This window comes from Myxine glutinosa, chromosome 4 (assembly GCF_964187855.1).
Source record: "Myxine glutinosa chromosome 4, kmMyxGlut1.1, whole genome shotgun sequence".
NCBI lineage: Eukaryota > Metazoa > Chordata > Myxini > Myxiniformes > Myxinidae > Myxine > Myxine glutinosa.
Window position 1 is genome coordinate 64,590,497 of NC_136264.1, and position 20,626 is coordinate 64,611,122.

At 47.2% G+C, this 20,626-nt stretch overlaps 1 protein-coding gene across 1 annotated transcript in view; it reads right to left on the reverse strand.

Annotated features, from left to right (window-relative positions):
- The window catches only part of TFAM (transcription factor A, mitochondrial), a 65,217-nt gene extending 45,671 nt beyond the window's left edge, over positions 1-19,546 (reverse strand). The window contains exons 1-2 of the mRNA XM_078775815.1: positions 19,488-19,546; positions 13,274-13,410 (exon numbers count right to left, since the gene is read on the reverse strand). Of these exons, the coding sequence (XP_078631941.1) occupies positions 13,274-13,410; positions 19,488-19,534 (184 nt within the window). The 5' untranslated portion in view covers positions 19,535-19,546. The remainder of the gene's footprint in view (positions 1-13,273; positions 13,411-19,487) is intronic.
- Positions 19,547-20,626: the final 1,080 nt, after the last annotated feature.

Sequence of the window (20,626 nt, forward strand, 5' to 3'; positions counted from 1 at the left end):
TGTATGCACGGCATCATGAAATCAGGAGATTATCAAGGCATTTTGGAGCGCAATGTTCAACCCAGTGTCAGAAAGCTGGGTCTCCGTCGAAGGTCATGGGTCTTGCAGCAGGACAATGACCCCAAACACACTTAGCACCCAGGAATGGTTCAAGACAAAACGCTTGACTATTCTGAAGTGGCCAGCAATGAGTCCAGATCTAAATCCCATTGAACACCTGTGGGGAGATCTGAAAACAGCAGTTGGGAGAATGCACCCTTCAAATCTGGGAGAAATGGAGCAGTCTGCACAAGAAGAGTGGGCCAAACTGCCAGTAGAGAGGTGTAGGAAGGTCATTCATGGCTATAGGAAGCGATAGGACTGCAGTTATTTTGTGCAAAGGTTGTGCTATAAAATATTAAGTGGAGGGTGTCAATAATTTTTCAATGCCATTTATTTTTATTTTCCGAATTAAAAGGATATGTTAAGTTCTGAAGCAAAAACAAAGGTTCTGTAATATTAACAGTGAAATAAGGAATTGTGGAGACCAAACACTTTCGTCAATTTCAACTTATTTTTGGAGAAAATTGCGATTTATTTGAAAAAAGTACAAGGGTGCCAATATTTTTGGCCACGACTGTGTATTATATATTGTTATGGACACGGCTTTTAGATGTTATAGACCGAGCGGTGGTGTAAGACCGCGACCTAACAAAACTCACCCGATTCCACCCGAACTTTGGCCGTATCGCACCGTAGCTGCCCAATGGGGAAAAGACAAAGGCGACGAATGCAAAGAGGAAAAAGAAGGCAAAGAAAGGTTTGGAAATACGACTGAATTTATTGGCTATTTACACACAAGCAAAAAGAAAGCAATCAAGGTTTATTTACAACACATAAGACGCAGGTGACACAGGGAAAATACTAGCTTATACAGACTTAATTAACCCAGGACAGAACAAACAAAAGACGGACTCACGCGGGGAATTGCAGGAGGTGGATGGCTGGAGGTGAACGCTTGGTGGAGCCAACGCGGAGCTTGGTGGAGCTGAACGCTTGGTGGAGCCAACGCGGAGCTTGGTGGAGCTGAACGCTTGGTGGAGCCAACGCGGAGCTTGGTGGAGCCAACGCGGAGCTTGGGGGATTGGTGTGACGGGTTCTCTCTCCTTCCTTAGTCCCACCCAGTCCAACAACTTCCTCTCGTGCTTCAGGACTCTTTCTCTTTCTTTCTTGGTCCCTCACTCTTTACCACCGACTCCTCACCGCAACCAACGCAACCACTTGACCACCACCTCTACTGACTGACTCTTCACCACTCTGCACTTGACGACCGACTCCCAACCAACTCAGACCAACTCAAAGTCCAACTCCAGGCCTTTCTGTCTTCTGCTCTCCTCTGTAAAAACGCATCTCTCCTGGCCACACCCCTGCCTTGGGTTATATAGGCCCCCGCCCCTCAACCTTTGCGAACCTCCCCGGCCGCTCTTCCTCCGCCCTCTGTAGCCAAACCCCTGGCTCATGGTTGGTCGAGCGGGGCTGGTTCACTCCTCCCCTCTCTGACGAGGTGGGGAAACGCCTTCCTTCCCCCAACCCTGCCTCGTGGTCAATGGCGGCAATTGGATCGGAGGTAATATGGGCAATCGAGGGCTCAGCGGTGACGAGAGGGGATGTAATATGGGATGGAGATTTTGGGGATGGGAAGGAAAGGGGATCTATTCTCTTTCACTGGTGCAATGGAGTATTTCAATTAATGGAAGACACAGCCTTACGCTAATACACATAATAAGGATATAACTGTCAAAAGAAAGGATATATCGTGTCCTGCATGTATGTTTTATGGACTAACTACGGAAACGCCCTTTGACCTTGGGGTGATATTTTACAACAACCTTTTACAACAACATTTTACCACAACAACAAAATAAAAAAACATTCTCATATCCACAACACTGCACCCTCCTCCCCTTAGGCACATCCCGGGCCTATTACTTTTACCTTAGTGTGGCACGTAGGTGTAGTTCCCTCTACTTTTAACCTGACCCTGAGTGCGACAGTTTTAAAACATAAATAAATGTGTCCCGCTGCTCCATTGCACCCTGCCTAACAGACTTACGCCCACAGTTAACCGAATTGCGGAATGGTCTTCAAACTATACACTGACGGTGGGAAGCATTATTTACACTGACGCTATTTTTATTTACAAAACTAACCCAGGACCTGTAATTGTTCTTTCTTGGGGGGGAGACAGTCTGTTCTGCATCAATGCACCATTAAAGCACCCAAAAACGCACCAAAGCACCCTCAAGCACCAATCGGTGCACAGTCATCACTGTTCATGAATAAAAATAACCAAACAACCCCTAACCCTGCAGGTGTCTCTTGCTCTTCGGCTCCCTCTGCTGGTTATTATTATTTGTCTTCCAGATGTTGTCATTCTCTTTTGCTTTGCTTACTGGCGGCCTATTTGCAATAAAGTGTGCCCAATGTGTCCTTCTTATTTATTTTATTTATGGCCCACAGGGCCGACTATGTGTGGTTCACCTGTGGGGCATCGGTGCCCTGTGGCCAAGGTCCGCCAGCAAGATTTCGGGCCCTCATGGCCGGTTCCAGCAGAGGGGCCTTGCCCCAACCCATGGGGTCCATAAGTGGTGCTCGGCCACTGACATGTGGTCCATAACGTGGTGCATCGATGCAGACAGCTGGTTCTGGGAATTTCGGGCGCACAATGGCCGACCCACGCACGCTCCCCTCGGCGCCCAACGGCGCTCAGGTCCTCATGTGGGAGACAAAAAGGGGGGACAAGACAGATGAGCGAGGGGTAAGGTCTCAAGGGTACACGTCAAAAAGGCAATGCAAGGCAAAATGCGTACGGAGGGCGAAGTGAGAAAGCTCGTCCCTACCGTACGTCACCCCCCTGTCACCTAGCCTACCCTTGCCCTTACGCCATATGTACAAAATCTACACATTACCAATTCGTCACTACTGTCACGTCTTCCCCATATTTCCCCTATACCAAATTCGTCACCACAATCCCTCTACTTCAAAAATTTGCCATCATCAATTCATCATCAATCCTCATAAGGAGGAAGAGATGGAATTACGCACAATGTCACACCCACGTCATGATGCGTCTCACATTCCAAACATTTGCACAGTAAAAATAATTAAACATGGCATGGTGTGGAGTACCTGTCACCTCAGGTGAGTGGATGCAGATGGTGCGAGGAGATCCTTCATCCTAACTATCCTCTAAATGATTTTAACACACTTTACACTACCCGGGTTCTTTCTCCGGCCAAACCATTGGCCCTCTTACACTATGGGTTCTAAAAACCAATTCCCATTGGCCAAACTGTGGTGCTTCTCAATTTGGGGTCTCACTCCCCCGATTCATCTCCCGGTGCTCTAGCACAATTTCTGGGCTGCGACGTGTACCTCTCCCAGTGGGTCTACCCACCTGCACACCTCCACCACTGCAGTTGCCACCCGAGCTTACCTAGCTCCTCACCCTAACCTATCTAACTGGGGCAGGCCCCTCCTGGCTCTGTCACCCCACTCGGTGCCCTCTGGCACTGGGCTACCCGGGTCCGTCCTCCGGATCCTCGGGCCCCATCCACAACAACTACTACCGGCTCCCAGAGCCCACCTGCGGCCTCACCTGGCCGACATCCTCACAGTGGTGGAGCGCCCAACCAACTACACACACTAACAGGCTACACGCCCAGCCATTTCCACAACACCAACGCACCCATCCACATACCATTCTGTCACCCGCACCACAGATGCCAATATCCAACTACAATTTACCTGTACCCTCTACCTAACACTTACACTACCCGCCCCGGGTATCCGTGATGGGGGTCCACTCTTCCCCCATTCACACCTTTGCACCATCCACTCCACTCCACAATTTCCACCATTCTCACTCCACTACCATCCATTCCACTACTCCATACCATTTATTCCATACAACCACATACACCTGTTGTTGCACACCTGTGCAATCCTACCTGGTGCCACCTGCACCCTCCTCCTCTTCCTGGACCAGTTGGTCAACACAACACACAATCACCACTACTCCCTCATACACTGCTCCACACACCTGTTCAGTTGCACACCTGTGCAATCACACCTGTCCAATTCTCACCTGTTCAATCCTCACACACACGGCATCATCTCAGCTAACTACTCCCTTCTGAAACTTGCGCTTCCCAGTCGTCCCTTTAAACTATTGCGCTCCCACGTCATTATCATCCACACTAATCTACCTGCGTCCCCACTACAGGTATCAGTCACTAACTAACCTTAACGTTACCTAATGTCAATCTCTTCTAGATCCCTACAATATAACCTAACCCACCCGGGCTAGTTTTCACTGCCATACACCCCATAAACTATAGCTCCTTTGCCCCACGTCTGTGAGGGATGGTGGATTTGCCATCCCACCACATCGGGGGTCTCTCACTATCAATTTTGTACACCTAAATTCCAACCAATCAAAAATTTGCCAATCACTACTCATCATCTGCCAATCATTACTGCCAATCCTTTGCCAATCATCAAATTTTGTTTTTCTCTAATTTTGGGCCCAAAACACTATTACTATCACGATCACCATCATCACAGTCCGCTATATCCTAGCCTCGGTGCGTCATGACATCATTAAAACTCGGCTTCGTAAAGCCGAGCAATGAATTCGGGTGGTTTGGTTGCCTGCAGGTTGAATCCGTCCGGCTTTCGGTTCAAGGGAGGTGGTTTGGTTGGACCGAGATTCCACGCACCATCTCGGCGCGGCACCTTGCGGTCCCGGGCCCGATGGCTCCATCTCCCCCGGTCGGAACCCCGTCCCCACGAGGGGGCACCGTTCCGCCTCCTCCCACTCGCCCTTGAACCGGACCGGTCGCCTCGCCCGACAAAGCCCGGACTCGACCGTGCGGGGCGGGGCCAAGCCCGAATCGGCAACGACGCTTCGAAGAGAAACGACGCAGCTTCGATCGACGCCGGGCCTCGCACCCAACCAAGCACCCCTCGCACCGAGTGCTCGCATCGGCTATCCGTCGCTCTAACCACTAAACCGGTTACCATCGACGCTTCACTTGCATGCTTACAAGCATACGCTACCCCTTTCACCCTCACAAAACCTGGCGTTCCAACGCCGTCCGTACATTCCACCAACGCTCTCTCTGTTACACACCACACCTCTTGCGCACACTTCGGTCCACACCTCTCCTCCGTTACGTCCTCCGTAACACTCACCATGGGCGTGCACTCCGTATTGCTCTCACTCCCTGTGTCACACCCCGTACACACCGACGTGCATTCTTGCTCGCACTCGGTTTCACTCCCACACTTTATACCACACCCACTCGCCGACGCACACTTTTTTCTCCCACGCGTGCCATTTCCACTCACACGGGACCCTTCACCAACGCCCGGGTGTTTCCTCGATCCCAAGCGCGCGAAAATTCTTTTGTCGCTAAACATCCTCCTGCAAAATCTACCCGCACAATATACAGCACGTCTCACCTTCGGGGTTCTTCTTCCTCCCTGCACCAAAACCTGCAAACTTCCATTTGGATTAGCGAGTACAGCATCAGGATGTGCATTTAGACTTTGAGCAATTTCCATTCCTTCCTCCGATTGTTGCTCTTTTAACTTTAAGTCCCCGGTCTCTCCAATTTCAACTATACCCATAATTTCTTTGTTCACCTCGACGACCGTTGGCTTTAATAAAATTCCCTCTACCTCATCGGTCGCCGGCTTTTCCAAACCCCGGGTCGCGATTTCTACCCCCGTCATTGTACCCGTGCTTTCCTCCGCTTCGCTCAACCAGCGCTTTTCGGCCCGCGTTACTTCCTCGTGCACCCCTGGGACCCTTTCGCCCAACTTGCGGTCTCTGTCCCTCTGCTCCCTTTCCTCGTATGCGGCTCTGTCCCTCGCCATTCCCTCATTATTGGCCCTCATTCCGTTCATTAATATCGCGTCAATTCTATTACTCAATTTCTCCCCCTCTATTCTCAGCATCTCGGTGAATTGCGCCATGAAGTCCCCCACATCAAAGCCCGCTGGTAGTGGTACGGTCACGGGCGCGGCAAAATTTGGTGCCGCTTTAACCACGTGCGCGAGAGCGCCATTTTGTGCACCTGATACCCCCTCAACCACACCTTTACTCTCCTCCACCCTTTCCTCCACATACATTTCCCCGAGGTCCTGGGTCGATTCTACCCCGTCTATCTCTCCCACCGGCATCCCGTCGCCTTGAACAGCCATGGCGCGACTTGCAAAATTCGAGTTTCGTAAAACAAAACAAATTTCGGCCGCTCCAAATTTTGACCAAATTTTTTTTTTTTCCTCTATTCGTTTTTTTTTTTCAAAATTTGGTCGGGCCTCGAATCTCACTCCCGACACCAATTGTTATGGACACGGCTTTTAGATGTTATAGACCGAGCGGTGGTGTAAGACCGCGACCTAACAAAACTCACCCGATTCCACCCGAACTTTGGCCGTATCGCACCGTAGCTGCCCAATGGGGAAAAGACAAAGGCGACGAATGCAAAGAGGAAAAAGAAGGCAAAGAAAGGTTTGGAAATACGACTGAATTTATTGGCTATTTACACACAAGCAAAAAGAAAGCAATCAAGGTTTATTTACAACACATAAGACGCAGGTGACACAGGGAAAATACTAGCTTATACAGACTTAATTAACCCAGGACAGAACAAACAAAAGACGGACTCACGCGGGGAATTGCAGGAGGTGGATGGCTGGAGGTGAACGCTTGGTGGAGCCAACGCGGAGCTTGGTGGAGCTGAACGCTTGGTGGAGCCAACGCGGAGCTTGGTGGAGCTGAACGCTTGGTGGAGCCAACGCGGAGCTTGGTGGAGCCAACGCGGAGCTTGGGGGATTGGTGTGACGGGTTCTCTCTCCTTCCTTAGTCCCACCCAGTCCAACAACTTCCTCTCGTGCTTCAGGACTCTTTCTCTTTCTTTCTTGGTCCCTCACTCTTTACCACCGACTCCTCACCGCAACCAACGCAACCACTTGACCACCACCTCTACTGACTGACTCTTCACCACTCTGCACTTGACGACCGACTCCCAACCAACTCAGACCAACTCAAAGTCCAACTCCAGGCCTTTCTGTCTTCTGCTCTCCTCTGTAAAAACGCATCTCTCCTGGCCACACCCCTGCCTTGGGTTATATAGGCCCCCGCCCCTCAACCTTTGCGAACCTCCCCGGCCGCTCTTCCTCCGCCCTCTGTAGCCAAACCCCTGGCTCATGGTTGGTCGAGCGGGGCTGGTTCACTCCTCCCCTCTCTGACGAGGTGGGGAAACGCCTTCCTTCCCCCAACCCTGCCTCGTGGTCAATGGCGGCAATTGGATCGGAGGTAATATGGGCAATCGAGGGCTCAGCGGTGACGAGAGGGGATGTAATATGGGATGGAGATTTTGGGGATGGGAAGGAAAGGGGATCTATTCTCTTTCACTGGTGCAATGGAGTATTTCAATTAATGGAAGACACAGCCTTACGCTAATACACATAATAAGGATATAACTGTCAAAAGAAAGGATATATCGTGTCCTGCATGTATGTTTTATGGACTAACTACGGAAACGCCCTTTGACCTTGGGGTGATATTTTACAACAACCTTTTACAACAACATTTTACCACAACAACAAAATAAAAAAACATTCTCATATCCACAACAATATATATATATATACAGTGGAACCTTGACTTACGAGTTTAATTCGTTCTGTGACCGAGCTCGTAACTCAAATTGCTCGTTTCTCAAATCAAATTTCCCCATTAAAATGCATTGAAATGCTATTAATCCGTTCCAGCCCGCCAAAAACCACACCAATTTTTTTTTAAATATACAGTATATATAAAAATATCTCGCGCTTTATATTTCACCTGTATGCAGCATACAAGTTGGCAGGATGGCCTGGACTGGAGGTATGCACACTTGACTCTAAACTGTCCAGCCTGGGTTTGAATCCCGACCCAGCTATAACCTGTCATGGGTGAATCACAGGCAGGGTGATTCATCAATGTGTGTACCGCTAAACTGGGCGCCCCATTTGCGTCCCATTAGTTGTTGGATGTTAAGGATCTCACCGTGTTTTCCACAAAGAGAAGGCGAGCTATCGCCGGCACTCTGAACAAGTTGTGGCCTGGCATGCTCTTCTCCTCTGCCGTTATATACGTCCTCCTCGGCATCTTTTTCCAGAAGAGCCCTGTCTCGTCACAGTTGAAGATTTGCTGGGGGATGTATCGTTCGGCTTCTATCAGTTCGGCAAAAGTTATAATAAAATCTTCAGCTGCCTTCACATCCGCCTCACCAAGTCGACAACACGCACACCTCGCTCATGTTTTTCGACGATTGCGTGTTTTATATCCAAGCACATCATCCTCTTCTTCTTCTCAGTTATAATAAAATCTTCAGCTGCCTTCACATCCGCCTCACCAAGTCGACAACACGCACACCTCGCTCATGTTTTTCGACGATTGCGTGTTTTATATCCAAGCACATCATCCTCTTCTTCTTCTCAGTACCGTGTTTTCCACAAAGAGAAGGCGAGCTATCGCCGGCACTCTGAACAAGTTGTGGCCTGGCATGCTCTTCTCCTCTGCCGTTATATACGTAAATGTTACAAACAAAATATATCTGCCGTTATAAACAAAAATGCAGCGATATACGGCAGATACTGTACTTTCACGGAAATATAACCACGTGACCGGGTGGCGAAAGCTCGTAACTCAAATCTCGGCTCGCATCTCAAAGCAATAAACCGCCCGAGCGACGGCTCGTATCTCGAAAAACTCGTAAGTTGGGGCACTCGTAAGTCAAGGTTCCACTGTATATCTAAATATCCATAAAGTTCAGTTGACTTTTTGCTGCACCAAATAACAGCGAAACGGAGATGAGTAAAAGGGTGAAAATTCTACAGATGCTGTGATAAATAACTACCTCTGTCGGTTTGAATGTTTGAAAGAGAATAGACGTCTGGATCAATTTTTGAATTAAATTTAAATCTCGATTTATATATACTAGCCACAAAAAGAAACTGTGCAGTGTGCATTGTTAAAACTCTGTCTGAATTGGAAAATATAACAACAATGTAACATTTCCATGTAAACTTTAATAGGTGGATTATGAGACCATAACAAGACGGTAGAACTGCATTTGTAATGTCCATCACAATGACATAACGAGTCCAAGCTCGGAGCAGGGGTCAAGCGACAGTGACACAAAGTCAATAACAGGTATGCCCACCGTGAGCATCGACAAAGCAGATCGACCTGGAATGGTCTGGGCAGTGGTCACTGCAGTCTGGAACCTGTTGCGGAGATGAGTCACCGTTTCCATCTGCCCTGTCTTGGCGTCGTCACACGTGGACATCCTGAACGTAGGCCATCGGCAACGTCATTGGTGTTCTGGTAACGCCTCACCAATGCAGAAATGGTGTTTCGGTGACAATGGAAATGCACAGCCACTTGACAGTGAGACATTCCCCCATGGATCATCCCAATAGCCTGATAACGCTGTGCCGTTGTGAGCTGTGGCATGACGTGCGTTTCATTAGCCACTTAATTTTTTTAACGATTGAAAATCAAACAATTAACCTTACCAAAGTTAAAGCAGTTTGTGACATTCATGTGCTCTATGCAGTTTCTCACGATGCACATGCAAAAACGTGGTGCACGTGCCCATACCGAAACCATTGACGTCACGAAACGTGGCGCGTGCATACCTGTTGAATTCACTTCACTAATTGCCGTGTTTAAATCTGTATTTGTATACACAGGTGTTTCTAATATATAATTTCATTTTTTGTGGGCAGTTTCTTTTTGTGGCTAGTATATATATATAAACGCGAGTTGTATGTGTGTGTCCGCGTTTTATTCAGAGATGGCTGAACGGATCTTCATCAAACTTTCAGAGGTTCATCAGTGAGTGCCTGGGAGTGTTTTAGGCAAAAGAATAGAAATTAAAAAAAAATTGAAAAAAAAATTCGTTTTTTTGGAGTTGGGGAAAAAAATAAAATAATAATAATAATAAAAAATTAATAATAATAATAATAATAATAATAATAATAATAATAATAATAATAATAATCGCTCGATAGTGCCGAAGCCTTTTTAAATGAATGACAGTTGTATACAAGTACACATTCGCATAAATGAATACAAAACAATTACCAAGCATTTGAATACAAATAAATAAATAAAATTCCGGAAGTGTACGAATTTGGTGGTATGGCTTCTTCTTCCTGATCAGCATCACACTAAACTCAGAAACGTGAGCCACTCCCCTTCCTCTCCTGCCTCCCTTCCTCTCCTGCCTGCCTCCCTTCCTCTCCTGCCTGCCTCCCTTCCTCTCCTGCCTGCCTCCCTTCCTCTCCTGCCTGCCTCCCTTCCTCTCCTGCCTGCCTCCCTTCCTCTCCTGCCTGCCTCCCTTCCTCTCCTGCCTGCCTCCCTTCCTCTCCTGCCTGCCTCCCTTCCTCTCCTGCCTCCCTTCCTCTCCTGCCTCCCTTCCTTCCTCTCCTGCCTCCCTTCCTTCCTCTCCTGCCTCCCTTCCTTCCTCTCCTGCCTGCCTCCCTTCCTCTCCTGCCTGCCTCCCTTCCTCTCCTGCCTGCCTCCCTTCCTCTCCTGCCTACCTCCCTTCCTCTCCTGCCTGCCTCCCTTCCTCTCCTGCCTGCCTCCCTTCCTCTCCTGCCTGCCTCCCTCTCCTGCCTCCCTTCCTCTCCTGCCTCCCTTCCTCTCCTGCCTCGCCTCCCTTCCTCTCCTGCCTCTCCTCCCCCCCCCCCTCTCCCCACCCTTCCCCACTCCCCTCACCTAGAGTCCCTTTATATACAGAGTTGCGACATAGAGGGTCCGGAAAAATCTAGTCACGTGATTGCGTGGAGCCATTTTGAGTCCATCGCGGACAGGATCAGGATCGGACGCATATCGGTCAGCATTTTAACGTTCCCGCTGTACGCAGCGTTCTCATTCGTGTTTTACATCGATTTTACGACAAAATGACAGGTTGTAGTGCCTGTGGGTGCACAAATAGAACGGAGAAGGGATTCAAGATGTATAGATTTCCATCAGATGCTAAAAGACGGAAAATCTGGGAGAACAGAGTCAGTCGTGTTGGATGGAAAGTAACTTCTTCGTCAGTTCTCTGCCAGGTCAGTGTGATGGTGGTAATAGTCCCATATGCGTATATTTGTTCTCAGTTTGAGTATTAATCGTAAATGAGTTCAAAGCCTTTCACAATGGTCTCTGAGACCTTCGTAAAACAAATAATAAAATAAGTTTTTTTTTTGTACTTTCACATGGAAGATAGGATTATTGTCATTCAAAATTTTCAATGATGCTTCAGAAAGAATTTGCTAGAAACCAATTCATGCCAGTGATACAGTTGTATGCCACAACTGAGAAAGGGGGGGGGGGGGGGGAGGGGCATGCATTGAATGTATGTATTTGTCTCTGTTGATTTGAATGTGTGAGGACATTAACTTGTTTGTGTGTGTGACTTTCAATTTATAATTTGTATGTGTGTGCATTAGCACATGCGTGTATGTGTGATTGTAAATATGTAATTTGTATATGTATTAGAGATTGTGTGTGTGTGTGTGTGTGTGTGTGTGTGTGTGTGTGTGTGACTGTGTGTGTGTGTGTGTGAGTGAGAGAGTGAGAGAGAGAGAGGGCCGGGGGGCTAATCTATTTTTGGTGGGATTAATATATGATCCGCAATATGCAGCAAAGTTTAGATTAATAATTTAAATATGAAAATTAAACAAACACAAATATATACCCACACATGATAAACAAGGTCAAACAACTGCAGAAATACAAAGATAACTCTTAACATTGTATTGTACATGTACATGTATAAGCAGGGAGGTGAGAGTTCGAGTCTCGCTCTCGCCTCCCTGAAATTAAAATGAGGCTGAAATAAGCAGCACGTGTACCTGTCTAGTTCATTCCTTCTTTGTCATGGTTCTAAATGTCTGTGACTGTTAAATCACAACCAGCTCTGTGATTTTCTTCTTTATCTTTTGGCTCTTAGTTGTCATAAATCTTCTATTTTGTCATCTTCACATAATTTGTTCATTATCAACATGGAAAAGACCATTCCCATCTCTCATACATAGAGAACATAATGGAATACACGGTTCAATGCACTAGCGCCATATGGCGGCTCCGCACTGAATGGACTCAAAATGGCGTCGTCGTTAGTTGTCGCTACTCTCTCTATAAAGGGACTCTACCCTCACCTTCCCCCCCTCCGCTCCCCACCCCTTTCAGATATAAATTCTCTGTAAAAGAGCTTCCACTTCTGACTGCTCCCCTTCCCCCTCTCCCCACCCTTCCCCCCTCCCCTCACCCTCCACCTCCCTCCAAGATATAAATTCTCTGTAAAAGAGCTTCCACTTCTGAATGCTCCCCCTTTTTTTCCTAGGCAGCACTTTTGGAGATATAGAGGTGCAAATTTTTCCGGTTTTTCCAAGATGGAGCCTGTGCCACGTGACCCATGACATCATAATTATCATTAAAAAAATTTATACAGGAAGAGGCGCACCTATGGTGAAAATTTCCTGTCAATCGGATCAACGGTTGCAGAGAAAATCATATTTATTCTGTGCAGACAAACAGACAGACAGAAAAACAAACGGACTAAAATCTCCTCAAATCAAATCTCCTCTGGCGAGGGTAAAAATGTCTTCCACCTTTTACTCAAAAATGCCCACTATGATCTTATAGAGCCACTTTTTGCAAATTCGGGACAAGGTGATAAGCAGTACGCACGTTTTTGCTTCACATACATAAATTGTGTTATTTATATTTTCAGGAGTCATAGAGGCAGCGGTCTGTTGCTTATGCACCGCCCAAATAAAGGGACGCGTCAGAAGATCACGTCGCATGCTTGGACTAAGGCCACCCGTAGGGTGGGTACTCTGTTAAGGTATTATTAAACATAAAGATATAACCTCCCCTGGCCGCTCCCACAGGAAGCAGGTGCTTCCAGTAAAAATCAATGGAGTGTACTGTGCAAGCAAAGCCACAGGAAATGCAAAATAATGCATGATATGAAAATAACAGAGAAGATTCTATAATTTAGTTAATCCACTTTCATGAACTTGAGAGAGCGCCCAAAGGAGAATAAGAATGTGAAATATAGAAAAACAATCAATTTATAATGCTATTTCCTTCAATCAGGTTGCAACTATATTGCTATGATGTAACAACAGAGAATACACACTATCAAGCGTGTTTGCACAAACTATTTAGCTTCACCTGGGGTCTGATCCAGCAGCGTGGATCTTTTTTCCTTCACAAACGAGAAGAATGCACTTAATGGTCGCTTTGGCATTTTCAATGATGAACTTTCACTGCATTCTGTTGATGCCAACCTTGTTATAGTTGAATGAGAGCTGTAAGGACAGTGGTAATGCCATTTTGGTGAGCATAACCATATTCTTAAATGAACAAACTCAAGGTGTGCTGTAAAGGCATGCAATGTGTAACCTGTAAGGGTGTAAACCTTGACATGCGTCCTTTTAAGAAACTGTAAAAATGTGACAGGAAAAATAAAAGAAAAAAAGAAGAAGAGAAATAAAAGGGGGGGGGGGGGGGGGGGGGCGAGGGAAAGAAAGAAGGCTTTCCTCCATGATTTAGAACTGACAATGTTCACAATTTTAACTTCAAAATTGATAAACCATTTGCTCCCTGCTCTTTAAAAATCACACGCGTGATATCGTACATATTGTTGCGGTTTTGACTCTGTCAAGTGAGTTTAATAAAGGTTAAAGTCTGTCCCCCATGGTTAGTCACACAAGCAACATGTAGCCTCGCAATAGTATAGTTATGTCTTAGTATTTGTGCGCTTAGTTCCTCTCCTTTGTTAATTCTGCGTTGAGTAGGAGCCAGGAAAATAGGCCCTACTGCCACCGATCATCCTACGTCCGTAGCCTCAATCCCTTTTGCGTTAACATTGGTTCATATTGGGCGTGTTAACACGAGGCAGGCAGAGGAAGATCGGGGCGGAGTCGAGGTGGAGCGGCAGAAGCAATGACGGTAAGCATGAGCCGCCAATCAGAGCTCGAGAGGTGGTGGCGGCGGCGTGGCGTCAGAGGGCATGGTGAGAAGAGTCGGGTGAGTTCCAGAAGGTTCGGGGGGCGTAGCTATAAACCCCGTTGCGCAAAGCCCTCGACAGGACTTGCATCGGAGGGCTAAGAGGACTCGCAGAGGAACGCCGGATAAGCGCGAAAGGACTTACATCGAGAGGACTCGCAGAGGAGAGGGAGAGATAAGAGGACCTGCTGCCTGATTAACTTGACCATTGCACGAGAACGCGCGCTAACCAACATCAAGTGTATTGAAGAAAAGGAGTTGGTCGCTACATATACGCGGGCGCAGCCAGACGCGCTTAGAATGAATAGCACATTTGAGACGCGCGAGTGAACAAGGCTGGGTAACCGCCAGCCGTGCTTAAGTCCGCCCTCTGCCGTTTCGCCCCAACATCTGCTTTTTTTTCCTTTTTTTTTTGTATACTGAATCGAGGCTCGTGAAAGAGCTGACATTTACTTCACAAACAAATCAACCAGACAAACAAAATCTATCTATAATTCCAGTAATCTCTGTGTGTATGTGTGTCTGTGTGTCTGTGACCGCTGTTTCTCGACAACCACGGGTCCGATATACTTGAAACTTGCCAGGTATATTGCTGGGGACCCGAGGATGTGCCTTTTCAAGGTTTCATATTAATCGGACAAGTAGTTACCGAGCTATGGCGATTTAGCCGTTCGCCGTTCGCTTTGGCTTTGCGAATGGACCAAACCATTTCATGTAAATAGAGGGGGGGGGTTCTGTGGTCGTTGCGAATGGACCAAACCATTTCATGTAAATAGAGGGGGGGGTTCTGTGGTCGTTACTGCCACGTGGTTTCAAAGTTTTTTTTTGTTGTTGTTTGCACGCATGTTTTTTTGCACGCACGTACGGGCACCCACGTACGGGCACGTCCTAGTATATAAAAAGAGGGAGCGGAAGAAAAGAGAATGGGAAGCACACAAACACTTGAGAGCACACAACATTTAAGAGCAGGGAGATGTGTGGGAGGGAGAGGGCTTGGGGGGAGGAGGCGTGGGAAGGGGGGACGGGACGCGCTACGAGTCCCTGCCTTCGCCTGCCACCATCTTCGTGGGACGTGCCGGGGCCGTGGAGAGCCGGACGGAGGCCGTCTCTGGACGACGACATTGACGCGTTGGGGAACACCTGCCCATCTGCAATACCCCGTGTGAGTGTGAGCCGGGCCCGTTGTCCCAGGGATAAGTTAAGACTGTTTAAGGATTGCTCTGTGTCTCTTCGTCCTTGAACTGTATATACATGTGGGAATAATTAAACCCATCTGTTCTTCCTTTCTTCTTGATTCGATCGTTTCTGTGATTTCTCCAGTTGACTAAGCGTGACACGAATAAGATCGCTCCAATCGGGTTCCAACATCTAAGACCGCGCGGACCACGTGTGCGCAATCCGCTCGGCGTACTCAAACCACACGTGGTTCGTGCAAGGCTTGTTTCCTCGCTCCCAGGGCAGCGCGGGTACTGAGGTATGAGCGAAAAATAGTCCCGAAACCCTACGCCACGTGTGTCCGGGAGGGACGTGATAAGTCTCGGTTCCGCCAGGCCCAGTAAAGACAAGGGGATTAATCCCCCCTTGATAAGGGGGAGAAGGCCGGCGTAGAGAACTGCAACAATATCAACAAGGGGTGAGGTGGTGGATGTGAGAGTCGAAAGATTGTGGGAGGAGGGGCAGTGAGAGTAGGAATTGTATGAAGAGGGTAAGCCTGAGGTTGGCTTAACAGTCAAGGTGGCTGGCTTAAGTTTTTAGGCTTAGGGTCTTGAATTTTAACACCTGCCGTGCCATTATAAAACACGAGATTGGTTGACTCAGCCTGTCATCCTTCCGAGGTCAGCAAAATGAGTACCAGCTTACCGGAAACAGAGTACCACACGGCACAGCCGCACTCCCAGGAATGATGCAACCAGCAGCAACACAGGCTGCATGCAAAACTAGCTACTATGGAGAGGGTTATGGGTAAAGGGAGTGTGGGTATATGGTGTGTCATGTTTAGTCACAGCTGAGATTGTGGACTTGCTAATGTGGACCCATGGCTTAGGTTGTGGACCCATGGCTTAGGTTGTGGACCCACGGCTTAGGTTGTGGACCCACGGCTTAGGTTGTGGACCCACGGCTTAGGTTGTGGACCCACGGCTTAGGTTGTGGACCCACGGCTTAGGTTGTGGACCCACGGCTTAGGTTGTGGACCCACGGCTTAGGTTGTGGACCCACGGCTTAGGTTGTGGACCCACGGCTTCGGTTGTGGACCCACGGCTTCGGTTGTGGACCCACGGCTTCGGTTGTGGACCCACGGCTTCGGTTGTGGACCCACGGCTTCGGTTGTGGACCCACGGCTTCGGTTGTGGACCCACGGCTTCGGTTGTGGACCCACGGCTTCGGTTGTGGACCCACGGCTTCGGTTGTGGACCCACGGCTTCGGTTGTGGACCCACGGCTTCGGTTGTGGACCCACGGCTTCGGTTGTGGACCCACGGCTTCGGTTGTGGACCCACGGCTTCGGTTGTGGACCCACGGCTTCGGTTGTGGACCCACGGCTTCGGTTGTGGACCCACGGCTTAGGTCTTGGACCCACTGTTTGGAGAGATTCTGGGTATAAAGAATCTTTGAGATCTTTGCCGATTTCCAATAATGAATACTGTACATGGCATCACGTGCCAATATCGGGCACAACTAGCTTTTTATTGAGCTATAATATTTACTGAGCTATCCAGCCGAGCACTTGCCTGCTACCTACGATTAATGCTTAATGAAGTTAATGGTAATCGACAATTGTATTTTGTCCTTAAAAATTATCCTTCAAGAACAATGTAAGCGTAGGACAAAACTGAACCCCTTTTTACTCTTTATCAACCAAATTCTCTATTGTGCAATTGCCATGATTTGTAAAGATCAATACATGATGTATGCTGTGGATTCCCATGTCTATTATATGTACGTCATATATGAACAAGTAATGGACCATTATGTGTTTTTGAAACCTGCTTAAAAAAAAGAAAAAAGAAATACATATATATATTTCTTTTTATATACACCACATGACCAAAGGTACGAGGACACCCGAATATCACACATCTCATTCCAAAACCATGGGCATTAATATGGAGTTGGTCCCCCCCCCGCCCCCCTTTGCTGCTATAACAGCCTCAACTCTTCTGGGAAGGCTTTCCACTAGATGTTGGCACATTGCTGCGGGGATTTGCTTCCATTCAGCCGCATTAGTGAGGTCGGGCACTGATGTTGGGTGACAAGGCCTGGCTCGCATTCGGCGTTCCAATTCATCCCAAAGGTGTTCAATGGGGTTGAGGTCAGGGCTCTGTGCAGGCCAGTCAAGTTCTTCCACACTAATCTCAACAAACCATTTCTGTATGGACCTCACTTTGTGCACGGGGCCATAGTCATGCTGAAACAGGAATGGGCCTTCCCCAAACTATTTCCACAAAGTTGGAAGCACACAATCGTCTAGAATGTAATTGTATGCTGTAGCATTAAGATTTCCCTTCACTGGAACTAAGGGGCCTAGCCCAAACCATGAAAAACAGCCCCATTATTCCTCCTCCACCAAACCTTTCAGTTGGCACTATGCATTTGGGCAGGTAGCGTTTTTCTGGCATCTGCTAAACCCAGATTCGTCCGCCGGACTGGCAGATGGTGAAGCGTGATTCGTCACTCCAGAGAACGCGTTTCCACTGCTCCAGAGTCCAATGGCGGCGAGCTTTACACCACTCCAGCCGACGCTTGGCATTGCGCATGGTGAACTTTGACTTGTGGGCGGCTGCTTGGCCATGGAAACCCATTTCATGAAGCTCCTGACAAACAGTTGTTGTGCTGACGTTGCTTCCAGAGGAAGTTTGGAACTCAGTAGTGAGTGTTGCATCCGAGGACAGACGATTTTTACGTGCTATGCGTTTCAGCACTCGGCGGTCCCGTTCTGTGAGCTTGTGTGGCCTACCACTTAGCGGCTGAGCAGTTGTTGCTCCTAAACGTTTCCACTTCACAATAACAGCATTTACAGTTGACCTGGGCAGCTCTAGCAGGGCAGAAATTTGACGAACTGACTTCTTGGAAATGTGGCATCCTATGATTGTGCCACGTTGAAAGTTACTGAGCTCTTCACGACTTCAGAATGGCCCATTGTATTACCAATGTTTGTCTATGGAGATTGTACGGCTGTGTGCTTGATTATATATACCTGTCAGCAATGGATATGGCTGAAATATCCGAATCCACCAATTAGAAGGGGGGCCGCATACTTTTGGTCATGTAGTGTATATCTATCTATAATTCCAGTAATCTCTGTGTGTATGTATGTATGTATGTATGTATGTATGTATGTATGTATGTATGTCTGTGACCGCTGTTTCTCGACAACCACGGGTCCGATATACTTTAAACTTGCCAGGTATATTGCTGGGGACCCGAGGATGTGCCTTTTCAAGGTTTCATATTAATCGGACAAGTAGTTACCGAGCTATGTCCAAAAAACGATTCAACCAATCAGAGAGCAGCGAGCTATCACGTGTGCCGAACGTGGCGAACAGACTCTGCCTCGGACGGCACATTTGAGAGCGTATTCATTTATTTCACGTTGGAAAACTATGTTGCCGTTAAACTATGTTTTAAAACTAATTAAAACTAATTTGCGATTCATCGTAACTGCGATTTGCGACCTTCCGGACAGTGAAGACTGCACTTCCGGCAGCCAATCACAGAACGCGTTGCGTAGGCGTGGCGGCCGATGTGAGAGCGAGCCGAGGCGAGCGCGTGCGCCATTACGGTTCGTAATTCGATTTCTTCCGGAGAAAATAATAATTTCTCGATTTCTTATGCGCATTATTTCTCCCAATTCAGTCAGAGCGAAGGCCCGAAGGGCGGAAGCGAAGAGCGTTGTTTTTTTTGTTTACGGGCGTACGGGCGGGGTAGAGCGTACGGGTAGCGTTTTTTGTTTTTTTTGGCAAGGAACGGGCACCCACGTACGGGCATGCCCTAGTATTTTTAATACCGATATATACCAGTGTGAGCCCTCTTATATATCGATATCGGAAAAAAATCGATACCGACGCAGCCCAATGAATGTGCATTTAATCATTCACATGTGCTGAAAACATGTATTTGCATGTAATCCTTCATTATTTTATATTACCATTAAATATCTTGTCATACATTTCATGGACTATCACTATGCCATGCTATTGACTACGGTTAACTACAAGTACAACCCTTGGGCCTGGCTGGGGCTTGGACTATAGATGTTTCCATGATGATTTATATAGATACAAAATTTGATTGATTACCTATTGCTATGCAACACCAGACTCGTTACCTCACGAGGAATGATACGTTATTATATAAATATATAAATAATACACATTTACCTGACGAGTCGCGAAAGGCCGCGTACACCCCGCACCGCAACAAACATTTTCTTTTTACTGCGTTATCGACGAAGCCGTGGTTGGTTATCGTGTTTCGGATTTTCCACTACACATCGAAATATACCTGAAATAATTTACTTTTTAATATAGGTTCTGAAGTGCGCCAACGAAGTTGTCTTCCCTCTATAAGTTATTTTTATGTTTTCAGAGTAAACAGTTTTGTGAAAACGGGAACCAGCCTTGCTTTACAAAGCACTGTGATATACCTTCAAATATACGGGCGTGCTTATGGGTTTTTTAAAACACTTTTTTAACAGGTACATTTAATGATTCAACTGCTGTTATATTTGTCATTGAAAATCGGAATTTGTTTCAAAGCTAAGAGGCCACCTGCAACAAAATTAAAAGAAACTTCATCGCACGTGTTCCTTCCTTCCTTCCGTGTAAGTGCTGCTTCATCAGGATGAAGGGCACTGCGCCGCACTGCAATGTGGAATTTATGTGCAATAAGGGAAGGAGCAGATGTAAAACAAACCGAGGAAGGTGTTTTGTAATGCTTGAAACGTGATGAGATGTATGTTGGAAGAGATGACAAAGAGTTGAACGTTTGAATAATTATTCTACACTAGCACTAGCAGCGCCAGTATAGGATGTAACCGCTCTAGTGGCGATCTTTATATTCCAAGAATGCAATGTAACACGTTCTTCTGACGCATACCTTTACTGGGCGGTGTAGAAGTAACTGACAGCTGCCTCAATCATACCCGAAAATAAAAAATAATCCGAGTTATGTGCATGAAGCAAAAACAAGTCTACTATACTGCTTAAAATTCAAAACACCTCACTGCACTGAAAAATGTGGGTACAGGAACACTGCACTGCAAATGATGCGAATTGTAATACCCTCTCTGACCTGGAGGGGCGAAACACGATACACATTTATGTTAAGAATTGGTGACCTCACCTCCCTCGATCCCAAGATCACCGGCAAAGAAACAAACACCCCTACACACAAATTGGGGCCATGCTGATTCTTTTTAACCTGCAGGGGTTGTGACATGCTTAGTTTGTGCAAGTCCTGTACCTATTGGTTGAAAATGGAAGGCCCGACATGTGAAAAACTTCATTTCATAACCGAA